Below are 20,713 nucleotides of genomic sequence, written 5' to 3'. Positions count from 1 at the left end.
TCCACCCACCTATCCACCCACCCACCTACCCGTATACAAAAAGTGGTGTGAATCCCTGGCCTTTAAAATGTTCAGCTCTAGAGGCTTATTTATTTGTTTTTTTTTGCTTCTGTTTTGATCCCTATTTTTCACATTAGGGCGTTTGACAATGTTGATTTTTAGACACCAGAATATTTCAAAACCATGGGAAAAAAAACCCTACAGTACTAACATTTGCTTGGAAAACAGTTGTCAAGGAAATAGATTTTACAAAAACACTTCCTCCCAGGAGAGCTCTCTCTTTCCATGTATCCCCACATTGAACATTATTCTCTCATGCAATAGTGGTAGGCAAAGGTACCATTGGCAGGTAATTTGTCTAGCCAACATCTAATTATGAATTAAAGCCCTTGCTGGCAAGTTCTCAGGTCGGCAGCCGATGGTGGACGAAGTTCAAGTTCAGTTTATAGAGCATCTGAAACGTTCTTGGACTTACAGGAATGACGGAAGATTTCTTGGCTCTGGCTATAGACTGGGGAATAGGATTCTGTAAACCCTATTAGCAGACAATGGAAGTACCTGATAGATGGAGCTGAAATTGCAAAACGTGGTTCGATTAAAAGAAAAGGTGAAGGCTCATGGGGCAGGGGCTGTGACTCAAGGCACTCACATAAGGAGATACTTATCTCATGATTAGAGTGCTGGCAGCCCAGGCACCAGCCAGCGGTTCTTTGAGAATCCATCACTGTTAGACATGCCAACATATGTATGTACTGCTCAGTTGTGATCAGACCCCACAAGCAAGGCTGGCGGATTTCATTATCACTTGTAAGAACTTAGTGAAGAAAGTTCTGGCCTGGTTAGAGTTATGGCCACCAACAATGGCAGGTGGTTAATTAACAGACTTTGCCCATTCCATGGATGCGTAGGGTCCACATGTAGGCCAGAGGACAGTTGCTCACAAAGAGGCAGAGAGATGGCCGTGTTTCCGTTATTCCCATTGTGTTAGAATCTATTGTACTTGGAGTAATCTTTAATTATAAAAGCTATTACTATGGGATTGATTATCAATGTTATTCATTTCTGTCACGTTGCCTGGTAACGTCCCTTTGTGCCCAAGACACACATGTTTCTGTAGTTACAGGTTGAAGAAGTGAAACCTTCCTCTTTCTTAGCCACTTTGCCATCACCATATTATAAAAAGCTATTTTGAGAGATAGTGGAGCCCAGTATCTGGCAAGAAAAAATGGACCTGGTCTGATGACAGCCTGGATCTTTGAAAAGACTCCATTTTACCCAGAGTAGTTCTTTATGATGCAGCGTTCCTCAGTAGCAAGACAGAAAAACATTTCTAAACAGTTAACTGCATTCTGTTCTCCTCTTTCAGATAACGTTCTGTCCCATTACAGACCAATCTCTACTGCGGGACCCATTTTGCACATCCCTGTGGACTGTGTGAGATGTGAGATGTTGTGAATCTTTAAGTTTTTGATGATTTCCAACCCAAGAAACGATCACTGATGGAGAAAATAGGGCATTAGATGTTGCAGGTAGTCTGTTTGCACCTCTGTGAAGTCAGGCTATCTCCATCACCCTGCTGGTTTTGAAAATGCCCCATTAGTGGGAGAAACAGTGGCAGAGTTATCACCAGAAGTACTCAAAATCCTTCTCCCTAAAGGTCACACTGGTGGGATTTTCAGATAACACTTGGCATTGCTATTTTTTTTTTTTTAAGTGGGAAAGCAGCTGTTCTGGGCTTGGGGAGAGGTCATGTGTTGGGTTTCAGATCTCCAGTTAAGGCTGTAACCCCACAAAAGTGGTTATCGCTTAAAGATAATTACATTCCACGTTGTTTCTGCTAAACTCTTGAGATGGACTGATTGGCATATTTAAATCTCATCTCCGAGGCATTTGCTAATTATCATAGCCTCGTGAAAAAAAACCTAATCAAATAGCTGTTTAGAGATGCTTTGCATTTTAAAATTTTGCTGGGTTTATCAAGAGAGAAAATGTGCCTCTGATTTCCTCTGGTTCTTTCCCTGACCTCAAGAGGGTTTAAACTTTTAATGGCTTAAATAGCCACAGCTAATCACTCAAAAAGCATTTTTGCACTGATGTTCTCTCTTTTGCATCACTTCCATCCCTGGCCCGCTTCTGTCTTCCTGTCCTGGAATGAAGCTTTCTCACTTAGCGACTTCTATTTGTGAGGGGGCCCTTGGATTCCAAATAATGAAGCTCATCCTTGTAATTCATTTTAAGCAGTACCAGCCAGGCCCAGTCAGATCTGAGAGTGAACAGTTACATCTTTCTCAGGTGCATAAATAGAACATCAAGTCCACAGTGAAAATAAGAGGAATTTCTTCCTTTTGCCTAGAAAGAGACACAAAAAGAGCAGCTTCTCAGCCAGCAGGTTGAGTAGAAGCCACCCTCCTTAGAAAAGACACCCAAGACTTGTTATTTTATTAATAGCAGCTGCAGAAGACCCCTCCCCCGCCCTACGCCCCCACTCCCACCCCACCCCTGCCTCTGTCTGCTGAACTGATATCGTTTTATGCAACGCTTTTTTTTCCAGCCACTGGGCTCAGAATTGGGAAAACATGATAGTTTTTCCTTTTTTACAGAATACATGGCTGTCAGTGACAGAAATCTCACCAAGGCCTTTCTTTTGTAGGGAATGTCTGAAAGGGCCTGTCTTTGAGATTTATGAAAGAGCTCAGTGAGCCACCATCACCCAGAGTTGTACCTCCAAAGCAAATACAGGGAAGAGGAATTTTGTGAAGGTTTCATCAAATCACCTGTCACGGGCCATCAGTCTGCTTGTCTCCCTCCTGTGAAAGGGTCTGTTTTGCCTGCTCGGCAGGAGCTGCCACCTTCGGGCAGCAGGTTTACAGGCCCCAGCAGGAAGTCCAGATCGGGAGGCAGCTTAGGCAAGAGAAAATCCTGCTCCTGTTAGAAGCCAGAACAGCAGAGCAGGGCAGGTGCATTCAGTTATTTGGTATGTGTGGATTTAAGGGCGGAGAAAGCTACAAATCCAGCCAGCTGAAGGCCTATGGTGAGCTTTGATTCTGATCGTTCAAACAATTCAAGAATTTGTGGAACTCAAAGATCTGCGTTTTCTCTCTCTATCCTAGTCTGTCCCATTAGCTCATCAAAATTAGCATTTTTTGGTTTTCTTAGTTAATTATTCTTTGGTATTCTATTTCAGGGTTTTGAAATCAAATTGCTTGAAATCAAATCACTCTATCCCGTGTGATTAGGTTATCTTTTATAATAGGACTGCAATAATCCTTTCAAGAACACAGCATTTCAGATCTGCGCTGTCAAGGAAAATGTCCTGTGTCCCATGAATTTCAGTCTTGTAGGAGTGAGAAAACACCACCAACCCCCTTATTATGCATCCAGAAGTACCACCCAACGTCATCCATCATCACAGACCTAGAGAAATGAAAAGAAAACCTATGTTGAGCTGTCTGATTAATGCACACTCAGAGAGCTTATGGGGTGGCAGCTACTTGGCTTGGTAGGATGAATGAGCTCGAAGACCCGAGTCATCTTCTACTGTGTTTATAAGGTTGAGCAGGTCTGTTTACTGCTTTGGAATTCTGTCTCCTGGGCTGAGCAGGTAACCTTATCAGTAGGTTTTACAAGCCTTTCTTAGCCAAATATGTACTTTGGAATCTGCTGATGGAGACCTAGGAGGAATAAAGAGAAAAGTCAAGTGCATTTCTCAGGCTACACATGGAAAACAGGAGGAGCTTTGTTTTTCAGACAGTAATTAAGATCTCAGCTCAGTTACCATCTTGGGAGGCTTCCTCTGTCCTCCCTGCCCTCTCAGTCACCCTCTCTTCCCTCCCCTTCTTGGTTTTTTCATAGTCTTTAGCGCCATTTAGAACTACCCAGCTTGTTTGCTTCCCTCTTATTGTCTATTTCCCCACATGGGGGTATGAGCCATCATGGAAGGAACACAGGGGACATAGTAGTGGCTCTATACATATTTTCTGAGTGGTGTCAGGAGAGAGGAGGTTGAGAAAAGAACAGGAAGAGGCAAAGGTTGGAATCAGACCTAGGTTTGACCAATAACTGTGGAACTCAGTTTCCTTGTCTATCAAATGGGCATAATACCTGCTTCCCAGAGTAGCCATGGAGGATTAAATGAGATAAAGCATGTGATAATATCCAGTGCAGAGACTGGTATGTGGAAGTGCATAGTAAATACTGGCTCACTCTCCAAGCCTTGATTGAAACCATTTTATTGGACAGGAAACAAGGCCCTTCACTGTCTGTGTCTAGTGGTTCTCAGGCCTCCTTCTTGAGTCTAGGATTGGGATCTCCAAGGAGAACAGTACTGATCCTCTATGGGCTCCAAGGAGAATCACTTGAGAATGTAGGCAGTTCCATGTGGTTCTACATGGATGAGTTAAGGAGAGGGCCCCAAGGATTCTATACCCAAAGCTTGTCCTCAAGTGGGGCATCAACAACTAGAAAACAAGACTCCTGTCCTCATGGAGCTTTTGTTGTCCTCAGATGCAGGCCTGCCTCTGAACCCCAAAGTTCCTGCAATAGGTCACTTGGACTCCTTGCTGTCACTGAGGTGCCACTAGCAGTCTTTACAAAGTGGTTATCAAGGCCAAACCTCCAGATTTCAGATAGTGTCACCTCCCCAGGAGACCTGGTGATGGGATTACTTCTCTGCCTGCTCCACTTAAGATCTGTGCAGTTCTCACTTCGGCATTTTCCTTAAATCTGTTTTTCTTTCTTTTTACAAAACTCTTAACATTTAGGCAAAAGAACTGGTTCTGCCTCTTTCATGTTTCCAGAGGCTCTAGCCTCTGCTGGAGCAGCTTTAAAGCAGGTCATCCATTTCTTCTAGCAGCCTGAGCCTTCAGGAACTGGGAATGTGAATGTTTCTTGTTTTCAAAGAGAAACAGACAGACCTTAGGATGGGCTATTTAGCCCAGGCATGAGGCAGCAGGCTGGTCCTCGTTTTGATTCTCTATGTGCCACATGCCGTCCAGAGGTGCTGGGTTGATGTTTTGTTCATTCACTCATTAGACAGTGGAGCAGCCTGGTGAGATGGAAGGGACACACGGTCTTTTGAATCAGCCAGGCCCCACTTCAAACACCACCTCTGCCACTCTGCATAGTCCCAGATGCTGGGAAAAGGAAACGTTGATCTCATCTGGAAGGGTTGTTGGGTGGGAAGCAGTGTGCTGTTTGGTTAACAGTGCAGGCTTCTGGGTTGTCCTGTTGCATCCATGGCCTGGCTCTGCCAGTGTTTGTTCTGTGTCCTTAGGCAAGTTAGCTAACACCCAGGACTTATCCTGTAAGGTAGGGTTAATAATGATAGCCCACCTTGCAGGGTTGGTATCCGATGAAATGCTCGTGAAGGACCTAGCCCAGTGCTTAGCACACAGTAAACGCTCAGCGCATGTCCGTTACTGGATAACAGAGGTAATGCATACAGCCGTTATTATTACTGACGTGCTGTTTGACTTCCTCTGTTTGGCCAGCCTCTGTGCTGGGTGTTGAGGATGTTTTGATGAATAGGTCACAGAGCTTAAGGGCAGGGGAGACAGACTTGAAAGAAATTGTGACCCTGCTGAATTGTTAAGTATTGTCATTGAAGGGTAACAAAGGGCTGAAGGAGAATAGTGAATTCCAGAATGCTGGAAGAACCTATGCTCCAGAATATCAGAAGTCCTTATGCAGAAAAAGGGCTATGGTAAAGTGGAAAACGCATTTGGAGATTTGGCGGTTTGCTCATTCAGTTTTTTCAGTGGGAAATGCAAAGGCCCTGAGGTAGTGATTAGTTTCCTATACAGTACCAAATCACACAAACTCAGGGACTTGAAGCAATACAAATTTATTTGCTAATAAATAAATATATTTGGAGGTCAGAAGTTCAAAATGTGTCTCATTGGGTTAAAACCAAAGTGTTGATCAGGCTAAGGTCCTTTCTGGAGGCTCTGGGGGAGAATCCGCCCCCTTGCCTTTTCCAGCTTTCAGGAGGCACCTAAATTCTGTGGCTTGTGGCATCTTCTGCTGTCTTCGAAGCCAGCAAAGGCCAGTAGGGTCTTTTTCATATTTCACTGCTTGGACAGTGACTCTCCTAGCTCCCTCCTTTAATTCTGAGGACCCTTGTGAGTACGTTAACCCACCTGGATAATCCAGGCTAATCTCCCCATCTCAAGGTCAGCTGATCAGCAATTTTAGTTTCATCTGAACCCTTGATTCCATTCTATCACACATACTCAGGCTCTGGGGACTAGGACATGGTACCTCTGGAGGCCATTATTTGCCTACCCGAGGCAGGAAAGGGCTGTATGCGTCTGAATATTATCCAGAGATTGAGAAGGGGTCTGAGGAGAGGCCAGAGCAGGCCTTTCAGGCATGGAGCCTTGGGAGACTCTCCAAGGCACTTACCCAGAAGAGTGGCATTTAATGGTTTACATTTGTAAAGGATCAGCTCCAGCAGTTGGAGAAAGGATCGGGGAAGTGGGGCAAGAGAGGATGCAGGGAGACTGGCTGACATTCAGCGACAGTGGACTGGGAAGGGAGGTGGGGAAGGAGGTGAATTACAGGTGTGTGTCAGAGATGTCAGCGACAAACTTACCGGACGGACGTGCGGTGTGGGGAAGACGACTCTGCACTTTCAGGAGGATGTAGGAAAATGATACACGTGGAACCCACAGCAGGCAATCAAAGTGCTCATGCTTACCAGGAGTTTTCTCTGTGCCAGGCACTATGCTGAGTGCCTCGTGTCGTAATTAACTCTTGGGGCACCCATGCAAGGCAGTGATGCAATTGAGGACTCCATTCTATGAGAAGCAGTGGAGTACTGTGGCCAAGAGCACAGATGGCCTGGGTTTGAAACCTAGCCCTGCCATTGACTTGCTGTGACACTTGGTCATGTGCCTCAGTTTCCTTATATGAGAATGGGAGCAATGATACACTAAGATTAGCATAAAGATTAAATGAATTGACATATACATGAATAACTGGTGACTCATGGAAAACACTGGATAAGCATAACAGTATCATTATTTTTAAACAGATGAGATCATCAAGGCACAGAGAGGTTAAGTATCTTGTCTAAGGACACACAGCTTTGGGAAGAGCTGGGATCCAAAGCCAGGCTCTTAGCTCCTGTACCTTGCTACCTCCTCGAAAGTGCCTTTCAGAGCCGTGGTGAAAACTGCACATGCTAAGGTATACAAAAGCCCTCCTCATTGCCTGGCACATGGCATATGCTCCATAAATGTATGTATGCAGAAGTGCAGTTTCTTTCTTTGTAAAGTGGGGGTGATGACACCCACCCTGCCTCGCTCACAGGTGACTGTAAGGCTCAGATGAAGAAGGGAAAGCACTTTGGAGATAGCAGAACCACCTGCGTATAGGTGGTTTTTATGCTAAAATCCTTCAGAGGGCCTTGAAAAATTTCCCTCTGGAAGTTCACTCACAGATGAGCTGAGATCTTCCTTGTTGTCATTCATCTCTGTTCTCCATGCCCCATCTCCCTGTCCCTCCCCACCATACCCAGCTTCTGACAGAATAGGGAAGTGGGGAGGAGCCTTCATTTTTCAGGCGGAGAGCCAATCTCAGTGCAGTGGCAGAGCTCAGATTCGCTTGTGATCTTATCCATCAGCTGCTTTTGTCCGACTGCTGACTCTATACCAAGATCATAATGGTATCTCGTAGGAAGGTGTCTTGCCCATTCTTGCTATCCCTTGTGGCCTCCCAGTTGGAGCTCTTCCCTTGTTGGGCCTTTGGTAAATCCTTGCTGGGTCAAAGCCACTGGGCAGTCAACGTTCCTGTCTCGGCATTGCCTTTTCTGCACGGTCTTTATGACATGAGCAGCCCAGGGAGCTCCCCCTGTGTTGTCATCATCCTTAGACATTTCTTCAACATGTATTTACAGAGGGCCTCTATGTGCGGGCCACTCTGCTAGGGGCTAGGGAGCTATAGTGAGCAATGGAGCCTGCGTTCTGGTGGAAAGAAATAGATACAAATTAATCACTCATACAATTAATGTAAAAGTCTGACTTTGGTGATCTTTTATAATAGGGGAATTTGACTTGGTCCAGTAGGCTAGGATACCCTAGGACTGAGATCTGAAAGATGAGTGGAATTTGCTATGCATAAAGAAGAGAGTGGCCCAAGGACAGGTGCTGTCGTGTGCAAAGACCCTGTGGCAGGAAGAGGTGTGATTCTTTGAGGAACTGAGAGGGGAAGCAGGTATGGCTAGGCCAGTGCTAGGGAGGATAAGCTGAGGCTGGAGGCCTGAGTGGGTGGGACTCCACAGGGCTTGATGGGCCTTATGGAGTTTGATCGTTATACCTGATAGACATGTTCTAAGTGTGTTTTGGGGGTGGGGTAGAGATAGAAATATATTTGCATTTTGAATGATCAACCTGGCTGCAGAGTGGACAATGGTGTAGGAGGCAAGAGAAGACTCCTATAGGCCAGTTGGGAGCCACTTTAGGAGTCCCATGGAGAGATGAGGAGTAGTTTGGTTTAGAGTGGTGGTGCAGGGAAAAAAGAATGGAGGGATAGTTAGTAGGTAAATTAATAGGGTAGTGATGATCCTATGGCTGCTTTTTATTGAGCACATATTATTATTATTTTTTTCTTTATTTATGATAGTCACACAGAGAGAGAGAGGCAGAGACATAGGCAGAGGGAGAAGCAGGCTCCATGCACCGGTAGCCCGACGTGGGATCCGATCCCGGGTCTCCAGGATCGCGCCCTGGGCCAAAGGCAGGCGCCAAACCGCTGCGCCACCCAGGGATCCCCTGAGCACATATTATATACTAGCTGCTGTGCTAAACACTTTACATAGGTTATCTTATTTACTCTCAGGGTTATTATAAGGGTTAAATATTCCTGTCCTTATTTTATAGATGTGGAAACTGAGGCTCAGAGAGGTTAAGGTACTCACTCAAGGCCCCATAGCCATTCAGTAGCAGAGCCCAGGATGCTGCATTCCTAACATGCTCCGTGGGTATGCCCAGCTTCTGGTCCCTGGACCACACTTTGAGCAGCAAGAGTTTGTCTGCTTCCAGGGCCCACACTGTCAACCATGGTGCCTTAGAACAGCTACAGATGAGGTAGGATTTCCGAGACTGCTCAGGTTTGCATCCCCATGGGCAGGATGTGGGAGAGTTGTCTGGACCTCAGATAGGTGGGGAGTGATACCACATTTTCATTTCCTACATTTGCCTTTCAAAATCTCCAGCAAACCCAAAAGTGAAAGGGTTGGAGGCAGCAACTCCCCTTATATTCCCCACTCCACTCCTTGATCCCTCCACCCCTTAGCACAACCAAATCCCACCTATATCCAGCTTCTGAACTAGACCAGAGGCTGTGTGTATTCGTGGATGTCTCATTAACAGTCCCCAATCAGATCATGCTGTGGGGCTCTGATAGATGGGGATAGATTGAGGAATCCAGTATGGATGGTTTTTAGGGACCAAGCTGTCAGCTGTTTGCCTGGACTGTGCTGGAAGGGAAGGAAAAAAAAATCAACCCAGCATTCTCATCTCCTTATCTGTGTGGGTCATTAGATCCCAGGATCATTAGAGACCAAATCCTTTCCCACTCAGCCCCTGCCGATGGGGCCAGGTGTCACTGCTGGGAGTCGCCAGTAAGGCTGAGAGTCATGGTGTGAGAGCACTTGTCTTTAATGACTGGGAAAATCCATTTCCCTTCTTGGCAGCCTTGAGAAGTTGTGACGATGGTTCTGGGTCACTGCCAGGCCTGATCATTTGTGTGTGGGTTTTCTTTAAAAAGGGGAATGTCACACCATTTCAGTGATTACTCCATCCTCCTCTGTTGCCCCCCGAAAGAACTTTCTAACACAAACTTTCTCTTAGTTTTCTACTCTGGAGGCAGACTGCCAGTTACTCCCATTTCCTCCCGTCCTCAAATACATCCTTTCTCTCTTGGGTCCATTGTTCTGGGGCTCTTGAGCCAGGCTGGGCATCTATGGGTAATAGATTCCAGTCACTTTTCTCAGGAGAGAATTCTAGAGCTCTGAGACAGGTAGAAAGAACATCTTAAACAAAATAATAATGTCTATTCCAGACTAGTAAATATTTTTCATTTTAAGATTTCATGTCATTATAATTTGTTCAGGTGGATAAGAATGTCTTTTGTCTGAGAGGGAACTGAAGGGATGTCTTAGAATTCAGCTCCCATTGCTCTGCCTGTGTCTCTCTATCATTGGAGCTTTGTTTTCTGCCTTTGCAGGACTCAGCGAAAGGAAGGCTTTGTGGTCTATTGTTAGGTGTTCTTTGAATTTATAAATCACAGGCTGCTGGAAGGGAGGGGCTTCTAGAGACCATCTAGAGCTGCCTTCTGTCTCCAGCACGGACATGCACACATGCACACGCAAACGATGACTGCCTGTTGTGTATTTCTGGAACCCAGTGGGGGCAGAGGTATAATTTCTCTTGGTATTTAGTTCTCATGTCTCTTGATTCTTATAGTCACGTTCTTAAGGCCATCCCAAATTCCTCTTGCCATGGCTCAGGCTGTCTCTGCTCCAGTCAGCTGCGTCACTGTCCTGGCCCCCTTTCTTGGAGACAGGACCATCCCTGTGCTGTTCACTTCTGTGTCCTGACCATGGCAAATCACTTCCCCAGTCTGAGCCTCACGTAGTTCTTATAAAATGTGGCTTCGGGAACAGATAATGTCTTTGGCACTCAGATTCTGTTGGACGCTGAGATTCTGGCTATGTGTTTCTATTTATCTTGTTTTTCTTGCTGGTTGGCCTTCTCTCTGACTCCCAGCTGTAAAGGCCTTCTCTTTGTCAAACCTGGCTCCATCCGATCCAACCCATGGCCAATCACCCAAGCACTCCCTTTTGACTTAGGAGTAGCATCATATCATTTCTCCCTTATGTTTTTCATTCTAACAACCTTTAATTTCCACATTATAAAAATTTCTAGATACTATTATAGAAAACCCAGAAAATATAAATCTATTAGTAGAAAAAATAACAATCACTAAGCTTCTCACTATCAGAAATAACCACTGTCAGCATTTTGGTGTATTTCCTTCCCATTCTTTTTTTTTTTTTTTTCTTCTTCTTCATCTTTAAAATACTCATAGATGGCCCAGTAAGTTTCACACTATATGATTTGGCACCCTGATTTTTCACTTAATATTATACAAGTAGGATTTTTGTATGTCACTGTGCATTTGGAAACAGTTTTTAAAATCTGTTTAATACTTTACATTTCCTACTTTATTGAGCTCTTGCATGATTATTGCTAAATGAGAATAATGGCCTATCCTGTCAAGCCCACTGAACTACCCAAATCAAATGAGATAAAGTGTGCAAAGAGCCACACAAATATAAATGACTGTTATTTAGTTTTATTTCATCCAAGTGAACTGCATTACTGTATTGTCACACACAGACTTGTTATATATTTTTCACCAAGTTTTGCATATTGATGGGCAAAATGAGCTGTCTGGATTTATTCTTTAAAAGGGAACCTACATATTAATAACTTTTAATTTTTTCCCAGCAATTTCTTAGAGGCTCTGGCCTAAATAACTTAGCCGAAGTGTAGAAAAAGAAGTGTGCACAGAGATGTTCATTATGGAATTATTTACAATAGCCACAAAGTAGAAATCACTGAAATGTCGGATTATATGGTAGGAAGGTTAAGTAAATGATGCTGGACTTACTTGCTAGGCTATGTATAGCTATTGAAAATATTGTTTGCAAAGCCTTTGTAATGAAATGGAAAATGTTTATGTCACCCTTCCTGAAAGAAGCAGAGATGAATGGAAAAAGAATGGAAAGAAAGACATCGAAATGGGAATGGTGGTTATAGTATTTAAATAATGGGTGGTGGCTTGCTTTCTCCATTTCTACAATGTGCATGTATATGTTGAATACATTAAAAGATAGATCAACTTTATTTTTAAAACTATTTTAAAGTCATGTGCAGAAGGAGGGAGATAGGGGGCACAGAACAGAGCTTGAGGGAAAGGAGTGATCTAGATGTGGGAGACTGGACAGGGGGCTGAGACCTGGACTGAGCTGGACTTCTGGGAAATGCTCAGAACCACAAAAGGAGACTTTATTTGTGGAGCAGAAAGAACAGAGTAAGGATGGGCACCTCATTTAAACATGGTAATGTAATTATAAAAGGAGAAACCAAAATTGCTAGCTCCTCATTTGCTCCATCTTTGGACAAGAGCTGGCAGGACAGGCCCAGAGAGGGTGCCTTGAGCACCCAGCAGGGCCTTTGTGGGAACTGTGGCCCAAGGACCTGCAGGGAGACCGGCACGTTCTGATATAATTTATAAAAGTTAAGGGAAACATAATTCTGTAATATAGACATTTGAGTGAAAATGGCATCAACTTCCAACAAAGTTTCCTTATGGACTTTTTAACTTTTTTTAAAAAGTAGGCTCTGTGCCCAATGTGGGGCTTGAACTCACAACCCTGCAAACAAGCATCTATGAACTGAGCCCCCTGGGTAACCCCTCAATGGATTTAAAGAAATAATAAATTTAGATTTGTAGAAAAGTTACAAAAATCTAACAAAGATTTCATATTTAACCCTCACTTGGAGTCCTCCAATATTAACATTTTACCTTTTGCTTTTTTTTTCTCTCGCCACACACACACAGTTTTCTGCACCATTTGAGAGGAAGTTGCAAACATAATGCCCCTAACCGTTAAATATTTCATTGTGTATTTCCAAAACCTTAGTGCCATTTCCTATATAACCACAGTAAAACCGTTAAGAGAGAAAATTCACACTGATGTAACACTACCATCTGATTCCTACACTCCATTCAAATTTTGTCAGTTGTCTTGACAGTGGTCTTCATAGAAATAATAATAATAATCGTTGTTATTTCTGCTCCAGGATCACACTCAAGTTTATGGATGGCATTTAGTTCACATCTCTCTAGTCTCCTTCGATCCTACTCAGTCTTTCCTTTTCTTTCACGAGCAACATTGATGTTTTTGAAGAGTGAAGACCATTTACATTGTACATGGTCCCCTGATTTCAGTTTGTGTGATCCTTCCTCATGATTCGGTTTAGGTTTGTGTTTTTGGCAGGAATATCACCGAAATGAAGGCATGCCCTGGTGTGTCATATCCACTGGCAAATGACACCTTTTTGTCTCTACTAATAGTTTTTTTAAATATAAATAACTTTATTGAAATACAATTCATGTACCATAAAATGCACCTTTTTTGAAAGTGTTAAAATTCAGTGGTTTTTAATATATCCACAGAGTTGTGCAGTCCTCATCATCAATTATAAAACATTTTCATCAGGACACCTGAGTGGCTTAGGGATTGAGCATCTGCCTTCAGCTCAGATGGTGATTCCAGGGTCCTGGAATCGAGTTCTGCATCAGGCTCTCCACATGGACTCTGCTTCTCCCTCTGCCTGTGTCTCTGCTTCTCTCTCTGTGTCTCTCATGAATAAATAAATAAAATCTTTAAAAAAAATTAAAAAAAATTTTTTTTTTCATCATCCCAAAAAGGTTTCATTCCCCACGTTGTCTTCTCCCAAGTCCCTGGTAACTACTAACCTACTTTCTGTTGGCATAGATTTGGCTGTTCTGGGCATTTCATAGAAATAGGATCCTATACTATGTGGCCTTTTGTGCCTGGCCTCCAAGGTTCTTCCATGCTGTAGTTGTGTCAGTACTTCATTGTTTTTTATGGCTGAGTAATATTCCATGGCATATATATGGTCTAACGTTTTGTTGATTCATTTGTCAGTCAATGAACTTTCGGGCTGTTTTTCACTTTTCTGCTATTGTAAAGAGTGTTGCTGTGTGTATTTGTGTACCAGTTTTTGTGTGGACTTACATTTTTTATTTTCTAGGAGATGTGTCAGGGGGACCCCTAGGTTCAGTGATTCACCAGGAGGGCTCAAAAGACTCAGCACTGAGTCCTACTTCTAGCTGTGATTTTTTTTTATTGTAGCAAAAGGACACAGAGAAAAATCAGCAAAGGGAAAAAGTACATGCAGGGAAGCCCAAAGGAAACCAGGCAGAGCTTCCCAGAGTCCTCTCCCAGCGGGATCACATAGGGTATGCCGAATTCTTCTAGCACTGAGTTATGACAGCACATGTGAGGTGTTATTTATCAGGGAAGCTCGTTAGAGACTCAGGGCCTGAGGTTTTTATTGGGGGCTGGTCACATAGGTACCATTTTAGCACATACAAAAATTCTAGACTCCCAGAAGGAAAGCCAGGTATTCAGCATCAGAGATTGTTTATACATTCTAAGGACAGGAAACCACCCTCACCAGTTAGAGGATGGTGAGAATACTCATGAAATCCTCATTCCTAGACATCAGCTGAGGATCAGTCTGGCAAGCAGGCCTTTCTAGGAATGGAAGCCTTCGGCCAGCTGTTAGTTCTTTTCTGGACAGGTCCACACCTAGGAGTGGAGTTGCTGGGTCACATGGTAACTCTCTATTTAACTTTTTTTGCCAAACTTTTTTTCCAAAGCAAATGCACCATTTTCATTCCCACCAACAATGTATGAGGGTTCTAGTTCCTCCTCATTATGGCCAACATTTATTATTGTCCATCTTTTTGATTATAGCCTCCTAAGAGGCCCTGATAGGGTTTTAAGTTAGTGATTTGCAAGCATTTAGAACAAAAAATGATGATTTGTAGGAACCAAAATGGGTTCTCTAAGAGCAAATCGTGCCAGTCTAACCCCTGATTTTCCTTTTAAAAAAATGCAGCAATTAATTATTTTCTGTACTAGCTATGCTGGGGGAATGTTTCTGTGTTTCAGCCCTGTCCTTCACAGGGCTGAAACAACATCTTTGTGTACAAAAATGGAGACATGGGGGTTGTATTGATTGGTAGGTTCCTCACTTGCTGACAGATGACACTCAAAGAAAGATGCAACATCCAGGAGAAAGGCCCCTGCTGTGGTTTCCCCAATGCTGTTCTCAGCCCCCCTGCTCAATGTTTCTGTCCAAAACTCGGTGGGGGGAGACACAGATGGCAGTCCTATCAAGTTTGCAGATTACCCAAAGCAGGCAGATGCACGCATGTTGAATGATAAGATGTGGTTCCAGAAAGATCCTGACAGCACAGAATGGTAGGCAGAGTCCTACAAGATAAAATTATCAGGGACAAATGGCAAGTCCACGCCCACAGGATCTGGTCCAGATGTAACCAGGGAGAGTCTGCACTTTGGTTTCTGCTCATTAACAAAAGTATAGCGAACCATAACAAATGGGCAACAAGCCTCGGGGCACCCTGGAAAAACATTATGATTTGGACTGATTAAGGAAGAATTTTGTGAAACTATAGTCAGGGACGCCTGGGTGGCTCAGCAGTTTGGCATCTGCCTTTGGCCCAGGGAGTGATCCTGGAGACCTGGGATCGAGTCCCACGTCGGGCTCCCTGCATGGAGCCTCCTTCTCCCTCTTCCTGTGTCTCTGCCTGCCTCTCTCTCTGTGTCTCAAATAAATAAATAAATAAATAAATAAATAAATAAATAAATAAATAAAATCTTTAAAAAGAAAAAAAAAAGAAACTATAGTCAAATGAGCTCTGCCTGGTAAAGTGGTGAGCACCCCATCCCTGCAGGTGTTCAAAGAGGCATTAGTTAATCTTTTATTAAGGAACTTGTGTGGGGCAGGAGGTAGTCTAGATGACCTTTGAGGTCTTAGACCTGCCTAACATGAAGCCAAGGACAGTCCATCTCTAAAGCCCAGTCCAGGGGTCAGCCAAGGCATGTATTACCAGCTCTGGAGTGAGGTAGTCTTTCTGTGGTTCATCCTCTTCTTGTGTCCCTCACAGTCCTGTGTCCATGAGGACGCTTGGTTATCTACTTGAGACACACACTTGCCCTCTTCTGAGTGCCTCTGGTGTTTAGAAGCCCCTCCCTTCTGACATGACCTATCTTACCCATGACATCTGTAGTCCACCAGTCTGCCAATCATGCGTTAAGCTCTACAGCGGTTTTCTTAATTCTTAATGGTCATTCAGCAAATATTTAGTGAGCCCCTATTATGTGCCAGTCCCTGGATGAGTTGCGAGACATGCAGCAACGACTAGGAGTTTTGGGGGGGACTGTATAAAAGCTTGACTGCAGGCTGCTGTGGGCCATAGCATCAGGAATGTGGGGAAAGAGTAGGGGCCTGACTTAGGCATGAATGGGGAGGAGGCTTCCTCCAAAAGTGCTGTTTCAACCGGGATGTGAAGGAAGATAAGCATTTGGCAGGGAAATAGAAGGTGGGGCCGGGGTAGCGGTCCCACTGTGGCTGTAGCCCAAACCATAGCTGAGCGCAGGACAAGACCCTGGGTCGGTGCTTGCTTGCGGTGCTCTAGGAAGAGAAGTAAAGACTGCCTGGCTGGGCGTCTTTTCCTGTCCCCTGCTAATCCAGTGCCCAGGTTGAGCCACTTGTGACCCCAGATGGAAGACACCAGTGTGTCTTTGTACGTGTTGTGTGTATGAGAGGGAGAGAGAGAAAGCAGAGAGTGGGCTGAGATCCATGCTGGTTGCCTTCTGAATCTCATCCCCAGTGGCATAGGGATGATTTGTGCCTTCGCTCCTATCCACTGATGTGGGGTGACTGAGATAACGGGCCCTGTTCCAAACGTCTCCACATCCCTGCAGTGGCAGCTCCTCTGGGAACATGCAGATACCTATGATTCTCCTAATTACTCTGGTACACCCACTCCTCTCTCTCTCTCTCTCTCTCTCTCTCTCTCTCGATTCTCTTAAGCAGGAGGGGTTTTGAGGGGAGGGTGTCAACCTCCCCATCCAGACCTCTGCTCCTGCTTTCCTGTTGTCATTTTTGTTTTACCAGCCTCCTGCTACCCTCCGCTTCCTCAGCTCACACCGACTTAACTGAGGAGGCCTCCAGATAAGAGAGACTGAGGGAGGAGGCCAGTCTCCCTTAAGCAGTCATACCCAGCAATTAGTTTCTGTTATTGCCAATTCAGGATAAGTAGAAAATAACAGGAATGGAACCAGGACTCAAAGCGCTTGCCAAGTGCTTGGCATGCGTTACCATGACATTTGCATGTGTGTCACATGGGAAGCCATATATCAGGCTGGGCACGAGGATAGGGTCAGCCAGCCTGGGAGTTGAAAGAGGCGGATTCCAGCCCTGCCAGCTGTGCCACCCTGACCACTTCCATCTCTGAGCCTCAGTATGAACATCTATGAAACGGAGAGGTGCTGTGGGATCATTCTGCTATTTCACGGGAAGTGTGGGCCATAGACTAGTCACATCTGCTCTCCTGGCCTGTATATTTGGGCCACAGTGGCAAACACAGAAATTATGGTCCAGATGCGTCTGGAAGAGACCACTTCTAAGCCTTGGCACCTGGAATGGCAGAGCGTGGAGGATGAGGGTGGAGACGTCCAGAAAGAGGAAGCTGAGGCAGGAAGGTAGGCTGGGAGATAGAAGGAGAAAAGTAGAAAGGTACAGCATCTGGAGGTGAGGTGAGAAATAGAAATAAACACATGGACCAGACTTGTGGCTCTCAGGGGTGGCCTGTGGACCAGCAGCATATGGGAACTCGTTAGAAAAGCAAATTCTTGGGTCCACCCCAGACCTGCTGAATCAGAAACTCAAGGATGGGGCCTACAGAGCTCTCTAGGTGATGCTCGCAAGGTTTGAGAATTAAGGATGGTTGGGAGGAGAGGTGGTGGCTGTGGCTTGGGGCACCAGATGGGGATTTTAGCAGCTCAGGAGGGCAGAGGACTAGTGTTTGGTGATCACGTGCCATGGCAGGTCAGAAACTGGGCATTTCCCAAGTACTTTCTTTCATGCAAACCTTTCAGGGTTAGAGATTAAGTCTTTCAGCAAAATAGCACTTGTCATTCCCATTTCAAAAAGAAGCCCACTGAGGCACAGAGATGTTTGGTCACTTGCTAGAGTCAAAGCAGAGGTAAAATGAGAACCCAGACAGTCTGGCCTCAGAAGCCTGAGTTCTTTGTTCCACACCAGCTGCCTCCCCACACACTGGGCTCTTAGCTGTGCCTCTGCTTCCTGCCCCGGCTTCTTCCTCTGCCCTGCTGTCACCCAAGCAGCCAGCCATGTAGAGGCAAAAAAGCAGCACCATAAAGGCAAATAAGGGAGAGCCTGGGGGACAGAGAAGCAGAGCTGAGGATACACTGTCAGCTTGCATTCCAAGGTGCTTGAACAATGTTCCCTAGGGAATGACATGGTTACCTTAATGAGTAAGAACTCATGTCCAGACTGGGTGACAAAGTTGATATGTATTGCCCCCTACACATGCCAAGCCCTGTACTGGTTGCTGTAGGAGAAACTGAGGCATGTATAGTGGCTGGCTTCAAGGCGCTTATGGGTTCCCAGCCAGGGAAACAAAAATGGTAAGTGACCAGCTCGAGTGCTAGGGAGCTCAGGATGGCAAGAGTGAGTCAAGCCAAGTGTTAGAAAAGTTCATAGAGCCTTGTGGTGACTTTAGGGGGCAGAACAAGGCTTTGGGGACAGACCTAAGGCTTCGGAACCACAGGGGATGGGTTTGGTTCCCAGCATTCTCACTGACTCTAGGTAACCTTGGACAAGTTACCTGATGTCTTTGCCTTGTAGGATGGAGTCAACAGTTGCTAGCTCAGGGGATTGCTTTATTAGATTATACCAGGCATCACTCAGTAAGTTGTTTCCTTCCTTTCAGAGAATCGCTTTGCTGGAGCAAAGCAGGAAGGCTTCATGGAAAAGGTGGCTTTTCACTTTGGCACCGAAGGATGGCTAGAATATATTTAATGTTTTCTGTGTCTTCTCTAAGGAATCTGTGGGAAGACTTTGGGCTACTGGGGTCGTCTGAGGAGAATGGCCTTCCAGGCAGCCCTGACTATGAATAGAACTATGTGAAAGGAAGTCATCTTCCTCAGTTTGGAAGATTTTTTTTTTTAAGATTTTATTTATTTATTCATGAGAGACACAGAGACAGAGAGAAAGAGGTAGAGACACAGGCAGAGGGAGAAGCAGGCTCCATGCAGGGAGCCTGATATGGGACTCGATCCTGGGACTCCAGGATCATACCCTGAGCCGAAGGCAGGTACTAAACTGCTGAGCAGCCCAGGGATCCCACGAAGATTACTTTTTAAATGTGGTTTCAAATCCTGTTGCAGAGGGCAAAGCCAGGTGGCCAGTGTACATGGTTGGCAATTGCCATGCTCAGGTTCTGTTTCCTGCTTTTTCTTGCAGATGATGCAGTTCGCCTGGCAGAGCTACAAGCTTTATGCAATGGGGAAAAATGAGCTCCGGCCACTCACAAGAGACGGCTACGAGGGCAACATGTTTGGTGAGTCCCCCTGGTGGCTGAGTGGAATTCAGTTTGGGCTATTGTGCCCTGCAGCCCCCCCACTCCCCGCCCGCCCTATTTCCCCAGACCCAGTGGCTTCTGAGTCTGAGCTCCTTCTGGGCTGCTCAGGCTTTCGAGCCTTCTAGATTTGGGGGAAGCCAACACACTTCCCTCTCACTTTACACTCTTTGTATGCACTTAGCATCTGTGTTTTAGAGCAAACACACTTGGACATGTGACTAGAGATGGTAAGGAACAGAGACCTGCTTCCAAGGAACAGGTTTGGTGCTCTGAAGGACACAGAGGACTGGATTTAAATCCACTCCTCCAGGTGTAGCTGTAAGATGATCTTGGGTGGTCTCGTAGAGAAACAGAACATGTTTCTGATGAGGTGGGTGCATGCACTGCCTTTAGGGTCCTGCAGGTGCATCTTGCACGCTCACCTCGTAGACGGACAGTACTGTCGCACGTCAGGGAGTAGCACAGGTGTGGCCTCGTGTCAGTAGCTTGCATGTGACCTTCAGTCTCACTAGCTCGTGTCTCTTCCCTCTTCAGCCATGGGTTCTCCTAATTCGGAAAGCCTCTCTCAGCTGGAGAGTCTGCAGAGTGCCTTCTTGTGGGCACGGCCTCACATTCCAAATTTAACACCCTTCCAAGTCGCCAGCTCTACTCTCTGCAGGCCTTTCTCCAGAAAAGATGCTGGAGGCGGCCTGGCTTGCTGCTTCCCTCAGAGACCAGAGCTGTCCAGGGCTGGAGACAGAAATTCACCCACTGTGTTCCTCACTCCTGAGGTCCAGAACCAAAGAACCAAGTCAGATGAAAAGCCCTAGGAAAATCTTGAAGGCAGGTTAAAGGGATCCCATGTGTATGATCTTAAGAGAAGTGCCTACATTATGGGAAAAGGAACACAGAGAACCTGCCTTCTTCCCTCTAACCAATCTGCATCACATTCTTTCTGGATGTGTGAGAATTCACTCCCGGGGGTTGGGGGGGGGGCAGTGTGTGATAGAGAGAGAGAGTTTGGGAAGCTTCTTTCATTTTTCTGATTATCGCAGGAATGTAGGGGAAAAGAAAAAGTATCAAAAAGTGGAAAGCAGGGACACCTGGGTGGCTCAGTGGTTGGGCGACTGCCTTTGGCTTGGGTCGTGATCCTGAGATCTGGGATCGAGTCCCGCATCAGGCTCCCTGCGAGGAGCCTGCTTCTCCCTCTGCCTGTGTCTCTGCCTCTGTGTGTGTGTGTGTGTGTGTGTGTGTGATGAATAGATAAATAAATCTTTGTTAAAAAAATGGAAAACAGACAAAAAATAACTCATTCTGCCACATAGATGCAGCCTCTCCTAGCATCTTAGTTCATTTCTTTCCAATCTTCTCTTTGCTTTTTTCTTCTATATACAATTTTATGTCCTGTCTCTCTCTCTCTTTCTCTCTCTCCCTC

At 45.3% G+C, this 20,713-nt stretch overlaps 1 protein-coding gene across 1 annotated transcript in view; it reads left to right on the top strand.

Annotated features, from left to right (window-relative positions):
- MAN1C1 (mannosidase alpha class 1C member 1) overlaps window positions 1-20,713 on the top strand; it is a 137,888-nt gene that overhangs the window by 33,043 nt on the left and 84,132 nt on the right. Inside the window, exon 2 of the mRNA XM_026014387.2 lies at window positions 19,182-19,278. Coding sequence (XP_025870172.2) covers window positions 19,182-19,278 — 97 coding nt within the window. The remainder of the gene's footprint in view (window positions 1-19,181; window positions 19,279-20,713) is intronic.

This window comes from Vulpes vulpes, chromosome 2 (genome assembly GCF_048418805.1).
Source record: "Vulpes vulpes isolate BD-2025 chromosome 2, VulVul3, whole genome shotgun sequence".
Classification (NCBI taxonomy): Eukaryota; Metazoa; Chordata; class Mammalia; order Carnivora; family Canidae; genus Vulpes; species Vulpes vulpes.
This window is presented reverse-complemented; position numbering and strand designations above follow the sequence as displayed.